Source organism: Jaculus jaculus, chromosome 4 (assembly GCF_020740685.1).
Source record: "Jaculus jaculus isolate mJacJac1 chromosome 4, mJacJac1.mat.Y.cur, whole genome shotgun sequence".
Taxonomy (NCBI): domain Eukaryota; kingdom Metazoa; phylum Chordata; class Mammalia; order Rodentia; family Dipodidae; genus Jaculus; species Jaculus jaculus.
In genome coordinates this window covers 66,055,949-66,071,455 of record NC_059105.1, presented here as the reverse complement: position 1 = coordinate 66,071,455, position 15,507 = coordinate 66,055,949, and the positions used below count along the sequence as shown (strand labels likewise).

General features: G+C 40.2%; 1 protein-coding gene across 6 annotated transcripts in view; it reads left to right on the top strand.

Moving 5' to 3' along the window:
* Map3k20 (mitogen-activated protein kinase kinase kinase 20) overlaps nucleotides 1–15,507 on the top strand; it is a 188,993-nt gene that overhangs the window by 62,226 nt on the left and 111,260 nt on the right. For all 6 annotated transcript variants that reach the window (XM_045146950.1, XM_045146949.1, XM_045146948.1 and 3 more), the window contains exon 3: nucleotides 12,651–12,738. In XM_045146950.1, the coding sequence (XP_045002885.1) occupies nucleotides 12,651–12,738 (88 nt within the window). The remainder of the gene's footprint in view (nucleotides 1–12,650; nucleotides 12,739–15,507) is intronic.

The following is a 15,507-nucleotide window of genomic DNA, read 5'->3' as shown; positions in this document are numbered from 1 at the left end:
GAAGACATAGAAGTAATACAGTAGGAATAGCAAGTAAGCCCCTAAGAGGGAGTTAATGAAGAGGTTTTTCTCAAACTTCTGTAACTAAAGAGAACATTCACATTTTCTAGGCCTTTTATAATGTTTGGGTGTTCTGTAAACCAATATTCTGTTCTCTTCTCATATCTCAAATTAGGTTTGTAAAGTAAAGTAGTGTGATTTGGTGACTATGAACAAGGCTTTGAGATCAGACTACTTGAGTTAAAAACATGGCTTTGACCCCACCTTTACAATGGCCTACTGATGCTCTCACAAGCCTGGGGGAATACCAGCAATCCCACTAAGTAGGGCCCTCAGCGGAATGGGGACAGGGAGGATGGAAATGATGGTACTAACATGATGTAGCCATAAAACTTTCTACTTAATAAAAAGCAAACAAAAAAAAAATAACACACACACACACACAAAAAACATGGCTTTGAAGCCAGGCGTGGTGATGCACACCTTTAATCCCAGCACTTGGGAGGCAGAGGTAGGAGGGTCACCATGAGTTTGAAGCCACCCTGAGACGACATAGTGAATTCCAGGTCAGCCTGAGCTAGAATGAGACCCTACCTTTAAAAAAAAAAAAAAAAAAAAAAAAGCCTTTGCTTTACCCTTGGGCAAGTTCTAAACAGTCTTATTGCCTAGGTTCCCCCCCACCACCTCCTAGTATCACTAGTGTGATACTAGTAGAAATAAGTTCATGGTTTGTCATGAGAAAATTAAAGATTCTACCTTCATGAAGGGCTTAGTCTAGCTCATACTAAGAATTCAGTAAGTATTATCTGTTATAGAGTACTCTGCAAATTTGTGTCTCTTTGAGCAAAGCAGTTTATAGTAAAAAAGTACTTAGATGGGCTATGGTGGTTTGAGTGAATGGCCCCCAACTGATTTAGGAGTTTATTAAAAGCTTGTAATTTAGATCTGCAGCCACCTGGCTGGAGGAGGGGACACTGTGGGTGGATCCTAGGGTCCAGCCCTAAGGTGTGGGGGTGGATTTGGAATTCCAGTCTAAAGGTATGCAAAGTGCTTGAGCTTGGCTTGGGTTTCCTAAATGTGCTTGCTTGTGCTAATGGGGTTGCTTTTTGCTTTTCTCTCTCTGCTTGGTCCTGTAAAAGGGGACCAACAACTTCTGCCATTATGGAGCTTCCTCTGGATGTGTAAACTTCAAATAAATCCCTTCTTCTTCCCATAACTGTGTTTGGTTCAGAAATTCATCCCAATGATGCGAGGCTGCCTGATACATGGGCTTATAATTTTATTTTATTTTAGTTTAGTTTAATTTAATTTTTTAAAACAGGATCTCATGTACTTTATGCTGGCCCCAAACTCCCTAGTTGAAGATGACCTTGAATTTCTGATCCTCCTGCCTCCATCTCCCAAGTGCTGAAAGTTCAGGCATGTGGTATCAATTCTAACAGGTCTTATGATTTTATTGAACTTTTCTTTTTAACAGAAAAAGGACCGTGTGTGTGTGTGTGTGTGTGTGTGTGTGTGTGTGTGTGTGTCTATGTGTGTAGAGACATAGAGAGAGAGAAGCAGGAGTAGAAGATCTGGATTCAGATTTTATTACTGATATTACTAGGCCCCTGGCAAGTGAGCTGAGCCCACCAAAGACCAAATTTTCAATTTTCTCCGCACTTAAATATGACAAATGTCTTATTGGTAAGAGTCAGATAAGATAAATGCTTTGGAAATGTTCAAGTGCTGTGTTTAAGTAAAAACATAAACATGGAAAGACAACCATAAATATATGAAGCTAATTAAATCAAGCAGAATATACTGCTGGAAGAGAGATAAATTTACTAAGAATTTTGAATCAACTAATGATAAATTGATTGAAAAGGAAGGTGGAAGATGTCAGAGACCTGACTTGGCAATTGCTGGGACTAAGTTGGGATTCCTGTCTTCATGCTACAAATGAGAAGACTGAGTCTCGGAGAGTTTAGCTTCTTCAAAGTCAGCTATCTTCCCATTTACCTGGCAGTGATTTAGGGGATGGTAACACAAAAACACAATCTCAAACAAACAAAATTTGTATGGAGAAACCTCATAGAGAGAGCTCCAACTGGAGAAGTATGCAACTGAAAGAGGAGCTCATCTGTTATTAGGGAAAGTTTCCTATCAAGGTTATAGACTTTGAATCCCAAAATCCCTGTGTTAGTTACCTTCCTATTGCTTCAATGAACATGTGGAATAAATCAACTTAACTTAAAAAGAGGAAAGGGTTAGTTTGGCTCATAGTTTGGGGGTTCAGTCCATGATGGATTGGCTCTATTTCCCAGGGTCTGGCAGGAATGTTTGGTATAGGAAGCCCATTCCCTTCATGTCTGGATGCAAAAGAAAGGGAAAGGAAGAGACTGGGGTCTCATTTTCCTCATCAAGGGTAGAACATTCCTCTGGGCTCCACTTCTTAAAGATTTCCATCTTCCCTCAGTGTTCCAAGCTTGGGACTAAGCCTTTATTTACTGTTGCATTTACTTGCTATTGCTGGGATATAACACCCAACCAAAAGGAGCTGATGGGAGGAAAGTTTATTTTGGCTTACAGACTCAAGAGGAAGCTCCATGATAGCAGGGGAAAGATGGTGCAGCAGAGGCTGAACACCACCTCCTTGCCACAGCAGGTGGGAAACAGCAGCAGGAGAGTGGGGCAACTAACACTGGCAAGCTAGGACTAAAACTGCAAGGTCCACCCCAGCAGCACACCTCCTCTAGCAAGGCTCCACCTCCCATGCACTCAGAACACACGTTTATGGGTAACACCTGATTTAAACTGCCACATTCCACCCCGTCCCCCATAAACTAACAGTCATTCATGATATAAAATACAATGCATTCAACCCAATTTTAAAAGTCCCCATAATTTTTATCATCCCAACACCATTCAAATATCCACATAGTCTTAACTGTGAGCTCTACAACCAAAAATACATAATGGCATAGAGTAAACATTTACACTTCAAAAGATGGCATTGAGTATAACAAGGAAAGATGAACCAATACAAGATCTAAAACAAAAAGGGCAAACATCAAATCCTGTAGCTCCAAGTCCCAACATTTGTAACTAGTGACAAAATCTCTGGGTTTCTAATTCTGTCTCTCCAGTTGGGCTGCTTACAGTGAAAACTTCACCCTGACCCAGTAGCTCTCCTTGGTAGCTATCCCACAGTCTTGGCATCTCAATAAAAGTCACAATGTCTCCATTGAAACCCACAGTTCATCCTCATGGTTCCTTCAGATCTCCACACAGGGAACCGTGCCTCACATCACCCCGTGACCATTTCCTAAAAACAAACTGCTTTGCAAACCCAGTGACCCTTTTATTCCCTGAATTTGTTATACTTAAATAGTACCAGGTGAACTACCAACTTTATTAATGCAGTGGAGAATAAAGCCAATTCTGAAGAGCAGGACACTCCTTCAGCATTCTGGCCCCTACTTTCAAAATAGTGAGCATTTCTCCTGCTGTCCCAGTGCAGAACAGCTGGCCTAATCTCAATGGTGATAATCTCAAACAATTGCAGCTGAACAGGTGCTGTCTCCCGACTGAAACTTTCATTGCTTTTTGTGACATAGCTGTTTGCTCATTCCAGTCTCTTCCTATGCAACACAACCCTGCGTAAGTTCTCAGAATACTGGAAGATGCAGCAAGCCTCTCACACAAACTCTCTAGCCCAGTCCAGACAAAGCTCTTTCTTTTCATCTTCATTTTCCTGAACACCTCAAGAACATCATTTGTTTTTTTCTTTAAAAAAAAAGAAGAAGAAGAAGAAAGAAAGAAATAGGACTGGAGGGATGGCTTAGCAATTAAGGCATTTGCCTGCAAAGCCAAAGGACCCAGGTTCAATTCCCCAGGACTCACGTTAGCCAGATGCACAAGATGGCACATGCGTCTGGAGTTGGTTTGCAGTGGCTGGAAGCCCTGGTGAGCCCCTTCTCTATCTCTCTCTTTCTCTCTTTCCCTCTTTCTGTCAAATACATAAATAAATGAAAATAAATAAAAATATTTAAAAACAGCATTTGATAAAAGAGAGAGTGATTGAGAGGGGGAGGGGATATGATGGAGAGTAGAGTTTCAAAGGGGAAAGTGGGGGGGGGGGGAGGCACAAAAAACAAAACACCATTTGAGGGAAAAAGCTATAGAATTATGGCATTTGCTGCTTGTCATGTAGTCATTCTGAATGGGTCTAACTAAATCTAAACTGACTAAGAAAACATGGCTTATGTATGACACTGTGTATGACATGATTGAAAATCCCCAAAGCCTATGGTTTAAATTGTTCTTATAATGCAAAAATGAAGGGGTTAGTTTTCCATTTTATCATATATGTATGAATAACTTTAAAAAATATGTTACTTATTAGCAAGAGAGAGAATTAGCATGCCAGGGCCTCCTACCACTGCAAATGAACTCTAGAAACATGTGCCACTTTGTGCATCTAGATTTACATGGATACTGGAGAATCGACCCTTAGTTATTAGGCTTGGCCAACAAGCACCTCTAACCAGTGAACAATCTCCCCAGCCCTTGAATCACTTTTAGACACAAGAGTTTTATTTTAGGAAAATAAAGAATTACTACAGAAGGGATTAGATGGGAATTCCTACCTACATCTTCCCTGAAAGAACTAGAGTTCTTTTTTGAACTCTTAGGTTTATCATATCTCATAGGAGTTTTAAATCCATCATTGTCCCTTGCCCTTTCATTCTGCTGGTAAATACGGTAGTTCTGGGCTCTGTAGTGAGATAAGAGGTGCTCTTACTGAGAAGCCAGTGCCTGCATCAGGTATAAGCTGCCCTCTTATCAGAGGCCTGGTTCCCTCATGGTGTATATCCATGCCATTGGCCAAGCATACTAAGGCCATTTGTGAAGGACAGTCCCACAACTGAGAGTCAGCTCCATCTCTGCGCACCAATGATGGTAGAGCCTTTGCCAACGCATCTAGGAGTTGAGGGAGTGGGAAGCATGCACTTGACCCAAGCCTGGTTGACCTGCAGAAGTGTTTCTGGAAACAGATGACAAAATGTACTGCGTAGACAATCATGAATGGAAGGTTTCAGACTAAGTAAGGTCTGGTTTCTTCACCTGAAAAGTATAGTGTGAAGGCAAGGGCATGCTTAGAGAATGCAAAACAGGCAAGGTCTCTCGGGGGAAGATGCTCATTTGTCTTGTACAGCTGGGTCTACAAAAAGCAAATCCCCTCTCTTAAGTACAGGTTGGCAGTGATCTGGTGACCATAGATTTCAAGTGTGGCTTCTACTGCAGTCACATCAGTGGTGTGCTGTCACTCTTAAAAAATCTAGCCTGCATTACCCTTCCAGGTGACTTAGGTAAAAGAAGAGAATACCGAAGCAAATTCAGACCCTCTGGCGTTTTGCACTTTTCACCTTCTTTAAAATACTTCTTAATTTATTAGTTACTTTTCTTGTTGCATTGACAAAATCCTTGACAAAAGAAACTTAAGAAAGGAAAAGCTTCACTATTTGAGGGGTCGGTTTGTTCATCATGGAGACAAAGGCACAGTAGCAGGACTGTGAGGCAGCCGGACCAACAGTCAGGAAGCAGAAAGAGAGGAATGTGGTGCTCACTCACCTTCTCTCTATTCAGCCCATGGGATGGTGCCCCCCACTATCAGAATCAGCCTTCTCTCTCTCCTTGGGCAAGCCTTTCTGGAAGCCCCTCACAGATACACCCAGAAATGTGCTTCAGTGGTGATTCTAAATCCAGCCAGATTGGCAAGGAAGATTACCCATTGCACTACTTGTGCATTCATCCTTCAAACGTTGTCAGTGCTGTCCGTTCATAAGGAATCGCCCCTTCTCCCCACATGTGCTGTTGCAATAGTCATTTTGCAAAAGAAACAAAGTAGGGAGGATTTTTCTAAAAGGCATCAGACCATTGGAGAGGACATGAGAAAGGAAGAGGAGGGTTGCCTCACAAAATGATGAACCAGGTAGTAAGCAAGTTGAGGAGCTTCTAAAACATGTCCAGTTTCCCGAGCCAGTTCCGTGGGTCTTGTGGGTCTCAGCACCTATGGCCGTCCACAGGAATCTGGAGCTATATGAGCCATGTTGAGAGAGACTCATAGGTCAGGTAGAAGTTAGGGAAAATGCTTTCTATATGCTCACAGTAGTCCTGAGAAGGAAGGTAATGAGTTTTACTTCTGGCCCACTGCTAGAGAGAATCTAAAGTTCCATGAAAATCAATATTTGCATTTCCATATTTAAAGTTTCTAATTTTATTTATTACATATAACACATCTGTGTTCCTTTCCCTGATTATAAAAATTATATAGGCTTAGTTATAAAGAATTTAGAAACTATTAAAAAATTAATATCACTTGTGCTTCTTTCTGCTATCTGGAAATAGGTACCCACAATTAATGTTTTTTTTTTTTTTAAGTTTTTAAATTTAAATTTAATTTATTTATTTGATGGGGAAGAGACAAAGACAGAGAGAAACAGAGAGAGAGAGAATGGGTACATTAGGGCCTCTAGCCACTGCAAACAAACTCCAGAGGCATGCGCCACCTTGTGTATTTGGTTTATGTGGGTACTAGAGAATCGAACCTGGGTCCTTATACTTCACAGGCAAATGCCTTAACCACGAAGTCATCTCTTCAACCCTTATTTATTTATTTTTAAATCTATTTATTTATGTAAGGGAGAGAAAGAGGAAGGATGAGAATGGGCGCACCAATGCCTCTAGCCAGTGCAGCTGAACTCCAGATGTGTGCACCGCCTCATGCACATGCGTCACCCTGTGCATCTGGTTTATGTGGGTCCTGGGGAATTGAACCTGGGTCCTTTGGCTTTGCAGACAAGCATCTTAACCACTAAGCAGTCCCTCCAGACCTTATTTTATTTTGTGTGAAACAATCTGATATAGATCTGGCTGGCCTCCAACTCTGCTTCAGTTTCTCAAGGTAGGATCTTGCTCTATTCCAGACTGACCTGGAATTCACTTTGTAGTCTCAGGGTGGCCTCGAACTCATGGTGGTCCTCCTACCTCTGCCTCCCAAGTGCTGGGATTAAAGTTGTGTGCCACCACGCCCGGCTGGTGTCCAACTCTTTTTTTTTTTTTTAAATTTTATTTTTTTTAATTTTTATTAACATTTTCCATGATTATAAAATATATCCCATGGTAATTCCCTCCCTCCCCACCCCCACACTTTCCCGTTTGAAATTCCATTCTCCATCATATTACCTCCCCATTACAATCATTGTAATTACATATATACAATATCAACCTATTAAGTATCCTCCTCCCTTCCTTTCTCCACCCTTTATGTCTCCTTTTCAACTTACTGGCCTCTGCTACTAAGTATTTTCATTCTCACGCAGAAGCCCAGTCATCTGTAGCTAGGATCCACATATGAGAGAGAACATGTGGCGCTTGGCTTTCTGGGCCTGGGTTACCTGACTTAGTATAATACTTTCCAGGTCCATCCATTTTTCTGCAAATTTCATAACTTCATTTTTCTTTACCACTGAGTAGAACTCCATTGTATAAATGTACCACATCTTCATTATCCACTCATCTGTTGAGGGACATCTAGGCTGGTTCCATTTCCCAGCTATTATAAATTGAGCAGCAATAAACATGGTTGAGCATGTACTTCTAAGGAAATGAGATGAGTCCTTTGGATATATGCCTAGGAGCGCTATAGCTGGGTCATATGGTAGATCAATCTCTAGCTGTTTTAGGAACCTCCACACTGTTTTCCACAATGGCTGGACCAGATTGCATTCCCACCAGCAGTGCAGAAGGGTTCCTTTTTTTCCACATCCCCGCCAACATTTATGATCATTTGTTTTCATGATGGTGGCCAATCTGACAGGAGTGAGATGGAATCTCAATGTAGTTTTAATCTGCATTTCCCTGATGACTAGTGACGTAGAACATTTTTTTAGATGCTTATATGCCATTCGTATTTCTTCCTTTGAGAACTCTCTATTTAGCTCCATAGCCCATTTTTTGATTGGCTTGTTTGATTCCTTATTATTTAACTTTTTGAGTTCTTTGTATATCCTAGATATTAATCCTCTATCAGATATATAGCTGGCGAAGATTTTTTCCCATTCTATAGGTTGCCTCTTTGCTTTTTTCACTGTGTCCTTTGCGGTGCAAAATCTTTGTACACAATTAATGTTTTTATCTTCCCTTTCTTTCTTCTGAACATATTGTTTTAGCTTTTTGAATCTTGGGGATGTAATATGGTGATCCTGAAACATCTTGATATTTTGTTTATCTTTATTTATTTATTTGAGAGTGACAGAGAGAAAAAGAAGAAGATAGAGAGAGAGAGGTGCCAGGGTCTCCAGCCACTGCAAACGAACTCCAGACGTGTGTGCCCCCTTGTGCATCTGGCTAACGTGGGTCCTGGGGAATCGAGCCTCGAACTGGGTCCGTAGGCTTCACAGGCAAGTGCTTAACTGCTTAGCCATCTCTCCAGCCCCATCTTGGTATTTTGTAGGAAGAAAACCTCTGACATTGTGTTCAGGACAGCAAGGAGGCTGTGTACACTGAGTGACCGAATGGGTTGCTTCTCTCTCTTTCTTACTGTCCCATTCTGATGGCATCACAGAATCTTAGCATTGGTGGGGCCCTCAGAAATCAGGTCCATGGTAGTGTGGTTAAATGAGTACATGAACCAGAGGACGTGTGTGAGTGGTACGCCCATCCCTTGTTTCAGTGCCCTTCATAGGCAGAAGTATGGTGTGCTGCTGGCTGTAAGGAAAGAAGTGGCTGTTGAGCAGCAGGGAACACAGGCTGCTCCAGAAGCAGGCGCAGGTGCAGGCCTCCCGTCCATGGCTGTGGGCTGCATGAGCTTGTTTCAGCCTATAACCGTTAATAGGTTGATGTCAGATCTTCACTTATTTCTCAAAAAGGAGAATTCAATTTTATTTTAATATATTTATCACAGAAATATATATACACTACATTAATGTACTATAAACGTATAAATCAAGCTTTAAAGAACTAAAATCCTGAGGAACTCTGGCAGCTTCTCAAAATTAAAGAAATGTTACAAAATAGGTTTGAATTTAAAAAGAGGGGTGACTGAAGATACTGCTTGATTTGTAACCCTATTTTAAGCTGTTGGAAGTACTTTAAAGGAAAGAATGAAGCTATTATATTGAACTTCTCTTATTAGCCATGATTGAACCTGTCATTGAGAGCCTGTGAGCTGCTTGACTTGTGGAAACAACAAACTTAGCAAGTGCCTTTTCTCCTCCTAGAAGTATGTAGCGATCCAGAGAAAACGAAACTAGCAGCAAACTACAAATCTCTCCCCAGGCTTACTGGCAAACTAAAATGCCTGTACTTTTCCTTTAAACAAAGATGAACTGGGTATGGTAGCACACAGCTATAATCTGTGCGCTTAGTAAGCTAAGGCAGGAGGATTGCAAGTTTGAGGACAGTCTGAGCTACATAGAGAACCTTGTGTCAAACTCCTCTTGCCTTTAAAAAAACTGATAAGGAACCTGGTGGTTTGAACCAGTGTCCCCCATAAACCTAGATGTTCTGAATGCTAGGTTCCCAACTGACGGAGATTTGGGAATTAGTGCCTCCTGGAGGCAGTGTATTGTTGGGGGCAGGTTTGTGGGCTTTATAGCTAGTGTCCCCTTGCCAGTGTTTGGCACAGTCTCCTGTACCTGTTGTCCACCATGTGTTGGCCAGGAGATGATGTCTATCCTCTGCTCATGTCATCATTTTCCTCTGCCATCATGGAGATTCCCCTTGAGCCTGTAAGCCAAAATGAACCCTTTCCCCCAAAAGCTGCTCTTGGTGGGGTGATTTCTGCCAGCAATGTGAGCCTGACTGCAAGGAAGAAGGAAGGAAACAGAGAAGGAGGAGGTGGCCTTGGCTGTAAAAATAAGAACAGGCCCGTGTTTCACTGCAAATACAATATGTGGGCATTTTTTATATCCTGCTAATGACATTCCTAGTTGATTTTTTAAAATTATTTATTTATTTATTTGAGACAGAGAGAGAGAAAATGGGCACTTTAGGACCTCTAGCCACTGCAGACAAACTCCAGATGCATGTGCCACCTTGTGCATCTGGCTTACATGGGACCTGGAGAATTGAACCTGGGTCTGTAGGCTTCTCAGACAGCACCTTAACCACTAAGCCATCTCTCCAGCCCTTAGTTGACTTTTTAAATTATTTATTTATTTGTAAGCACATGAGCACACACGTGTGTGTTGGGGGGGGGCAGCATGCCAGGATCTCTTGCTACTGCAAATGGAATGCCAGATGCTTATAACACTTTTTGCATCAGGCTTACTTATATGGGTGCTGAGGAAATGAATCCCAGGCCAGGAGGATTTGCAAGCAAGCACCTTTAGCTACTGAGCCATCTTCCCAGCCTCCCTAGTAGTCTTTGTCTAAGCTTTTTTATGGGTAGATCAGATTGAAGTATTTAGAGCTTGGGTTAAATTTTTTGCAGCCTGTCCTAACACTTCACTAAATCCTTAAATCTTAATCTGGAAATTATATATTTATCTTGTCCCAAGTTTATTTAGACCTTGCCTTGTTACAACTTCAAGATAATGATTGTGTATATAAATTTGATTGTTCATCTCTGCAAGAGTCTGGAATAGCTTCTTTTACCCTTGTGGTAAAATATATACACCACGCAGAATTTGTTACCTAACCACATTATGTATACAATCCAGCAGCTTTAAATATATCTGCAGTGTTATGCAACTATCACCACCATCTACTTTCAAAAGTTTTAATCACCTCAAACAAACTCTAATCATTAAGCAGAAACTCCCATTCCCTTGTCTATACAGACCCTAGTAGCTCAGCTTTCTTGCTGAATTTGCCTAATCAATGCTCTTCAAATAAGCAGACTCATATACTATGTGACCGTTAGTGTCTGGCTTATTTCACTTTGTGTGTTTCCAAGCTTCGTCCATGTAGTAGCATGCATCAGAACTTGATTCCTTTTATGGCTATATAATATTGCATTGTGTTTATGTATTGCATTTATTTACTCACTTCTCAGTGGATGAACACACTTGGGTTGCTTCCACTTTAAGTATTATAAATAAATATGAACATTGGATAAAAGCATTTGTTAAAGATCTTAGTATTAAAAAAAATCCTAGCATTTTGCAAATTGTGCAAAGTGTGTAGAGTCCTAAAGTGGAGGATGTGCTTTCTGACTGTGTTATCTGAAGTTTCATTAAATGCTGATGTCTTACTCGATCACTTTCCTGGGGCTCAGAATTAAAAATTCATTTTCTTATTGCCAATAATGTGCCTTTCACTTAAATATTAAACCTTTCCATATTTAAACTCTGCCCCATTATATAATTTACTCTCTCTCTTTTTTTGTTTGTTTTCTTTTCTTTTCTTTTTTGAGGTAGGGTCTCACTGTAGTTTAGGCTGACCTGGAATTCACTATGTATTCTCAGGGTGGCCTCTGTCTCCTGAGTGCTGGGACTAAAGGCGTGTGCCACCATGCCCTGCTGTCATTTTCTAATTCTTGATCAATCATATTTTATCTGCATGAAAGTAACAAGGTTTTAATGAATATATATGACCTATCTAGAGAGACTCTTTCAATAGACATTAAGAGATACATACTGTGGTATCTGTTTTTCATTTGAAAACTTAAGTCTAGGGGTTGTGGAGATGGCTCAGCAGTTAAAGACACTTTCTTACAAAGTCTGACAGCCTGGGCCCCAGTACCCACATAGAGCCAGATGCACAGAATGGTACATAGGTCTGGAGTTCATTCTGGCATGCCCATACTTCCCTCTCTTTCTTTCTTTCTCTCTCCTTGCATGTAAATATTTTTAATTAAGTTTAATACATGTATCTGATTTTTGCTATGTCAGCTATTTCTTTATGTGGCAATTCTGATTCTCATGATGAAATAATAAAGGAAGTTTGTTGTAAAAATAGTCCATGTGAAGTTTGAAAATCACCCTTCAATGCTCTTCATGAGAACAATTTTCTAGCATTATTATACTTCTAGGTGTACAAATATGGATTCCCATCAGATCTCTAACAAAGATCAGAAATCTATCTCTCTATGTTTGTAGTGCTTTGAATACAGATGAAAAATAACAATATATTTTGAACTACTTATTAGAGAAATAACATAAGTAAGTATCATATAAATACTATAAGTGAATCTATTTCATTAATACTTGAAAGCTTCTACCTTAATTTTAGTTCATTCAACCAATAAAAGTCCAGGTTTGCTGCAGTGTTCCAAAAGAGATACTATGCAGAAATCTGTTTGTTCACTCGGAAAAAGGCTTTTACTATAAATACATACAATAATAGCTCGCCTCTTCAGTCATCCTGTCCCACCGCCAGTCATGTGGACTTTCTCGTAACCACCTCTTCTGTTTGCCACCTATGCTATGTATGTATGTGTGTGTGTGTATATATATATACACACACACATATATACATATACATACATATTAATATGTATATATGTGTATATGTATATATATGTGTGTGTGTGTATATATATATATATATACACACACATACATATATGTATTTTTAAAATAAAATTGACTATTAAGCCTATTTAGTGAGACTGTCATAAACATGAAATTTTAATCAGTTTTGCATTTACTTTTGTACAGGCAGAAATCCTCAGTGTCCTCAGTCACAGAAACATCATCCAATTTTATGGAGTAATTCTTGAACCTCCTAATTATGGTATCGTCACAGGTAGGTGCTCATTATTTTATTATTTCATTTCTTTCTTTCCCCTGTTACCTGGCTTTAGATTCCTTACTACACTAAATGCTTAATGTTAGGTTCAGTTGTGAATTGTGTGCTACAGTCAGATGTCACTTTTGTTTCCATAGAGCATTAATAAAACATTATATCAATATAATTAAGAATGGTGTTTCCATTTCCACCCATGTTTAATTGTGCTAATTATATCTGTGTAAATGCTATTTAAATGCACTCACAGCTGCAATACCAATATTTAAAGGTGCCGTTTAACTAAAATTTCATTTAATTAGTTGAAATGAGAGATGTTTTTTGCTAACTCTGTGACCTTTTATAAATTAAGATTTCTTGAGCTGTTCGTGTTATAATTCTTTGCAAGGCATTTTAATCCCATTAGAGCTTGCTTTCTTCAAGGTCTCTGACGCGGGAACAGTCTTTTTCAGGTTTGGTCATCTGCACTACTAATGACCTTGAACTAAATTATCACATAACTTTGAGCAGGAATTTTAAATGATGGAAATACCCTTTCAAAGAATGAACACAGAAAATTTTAGCCACATGAAAACACAGAAAGACACATTTTCAATTTTTTTCTTCACACTAGTGTAATCCATTGAGCACTTTTAGACCTCTCCTAACTGTAATGTTCCAAAACTGATCAGGCTATTTATCTTGGCAATTTTTTTTTAAATTTTTTATTTATTTATTTGAGAGCGATGGACATAGAGAGAAAGACAGATAGAGGGAGAGAGAGAATGGGCGCGCCAGGGCTTCCAGCCTCTGCAAACGAACTCCAGACGCGTGCGCCCCCTTGTGCTTCTGGCTAACGTGGGACCTGGAGAACCGAGCCTCGAACCGGGGTCCTTAGGCTTCACAGGCAAGCGCTTAACCGCTAAGCCATCTCTCCAGCCCTCTTGGCAATTTTTTTATTCAGGCCAAAACCAATAGAACCTTAAAAAAGTAACCCTTTATTTTTCTACAGTAAGAACTGAGGGTGGGGGGGCGGTGCTGGAGAGATGGTTTTGTGGGTGGTTAAAGTGCTTGCCTGAGGAATCTAAGGACCCAGGTTAGATTCCCCAGGCCCACATAAGCCACATGCACAAGGTGGTACATACATCTGGAGTTTGTTTGCACTGGCTAGAGGCTCTCATACACCTATTTTCTCCCTCTATTTGCCTCTTTTTCTCTCTCAAATGAATACATTTTTTTTTATAAAAAAGAACTTGGATTGTCTTTAGAGATAAACAACAAAACATCATCAACAGAAAGACTTTGTTAGGGACTTTCTTATAAATTATCTCACTTAATACTTCGCAAAAACCTGCAAGATGGAGAAAATAATTTCCATTTTCTGAAAAACTGGACTGTAAGTAAGTAGCTTCCGCACAAAGTCATCTAGCTGGCAGCAGCCCGGAGTGGTATGACTGCCTGACCTGACCTTCTCCCAAAGCTCCTCTTGCATGGGGGACAGACTTTGGAATGCTGTGAGCCCACTGCCTCTTCAGGTCTCAGGGACAGGCTGCAGGTTCTTTCTATTGGTGGCGGGTAGTTTAACCTGCCTTTGCTCTTGAGTGGCATTTTAATCTCGCTTCTTAGAAGCTCAAAGGACTTTCCTCCCTATTTTTCTATCTCTGGATCTGTGCTGGAAACGGGGCATATTGCAGTCTACCCTCACCCCCCTGTCTTATAATGTGCCTGCTCCACAGTGGAGTATACTGTTAGGATAAACTGTGACTGACTTTCATGTCCTCTTTCTGAGTTACAGTTATGCATTTCTCTGATTCCATTAATGTATCGCTTTTCCCCCCACATCATGGAGCTTACTTCTTCCTGGTTATGTTTACTCTATGGGACTAAATCCAGTTTTCTGATTCTCATCTGTAACAGATATTAGTCATATCCAGCAGATGGTATTCTTGTCTCCTAATGAGATTAGAAATGGCAGTTTCTCATCTATCTTGATGTTTAATGCTTTGGAGACAAGGTTTTAGCTGAACTAAGCAATGGGCTATCCCGGGAGTTTTTCCAGGTTTGGGTGAAAAGTAGAAAAAAGGACATGAGTCATGGTGTGAATTGCTTTCCAGGAGTTACAATCAGTCACAAGGAAGGAGTGAACTGTTCACGTTAGCAAGCACACTAAGGCTGAGAGATCACATCCAAAAGAAGGCGTGCAAGTTAGTTGATGAGTAGGCTTGATCTCATTTGGATTCTTACCAGATTAGTCAGGCTTTACTTCATGCATTCCTTTGAACACTTCCTGCTCTTAACTGCACCTACCCAAATTCTTAGTTTAAACTGATCCATCCATTTTTTATGGGTCTATTTATGACTGCCTTTAGTGCCAGTAAATGAGCAACTGTTAATTAACATTAAGCATCTCTTGAAAACAACACAAGTTTCATAATTGTGGCATAATAGCAAGTTGTATATTATAGCTATCTTATCAACCTATGAGGTTGATTACTGAGGAAGCCTACTAGCTAAGGTTTGATCTTCACAGTATATCAATTTAATATGGTTATCTTTATTCCTAGAGATTTACTTTTCACTAAATGCTTTTTTATTCAGACCTTTTAAGCCAACCTCTGCAGGCTCAGAAGACGTGTGCTCTGTGCGTGGGTACAGTCTGTGTGCCAGCTGAGCTGAGTTTAGGCTGAAAAGAGCAAATACTTGAGCCTTGATATCTGTATTAGATATTGGAAGCCCAAGGGAGGAAGTTAGAGTGGCTTGAGTTTATTCACAGTGAGGTGGTTGTTTGTG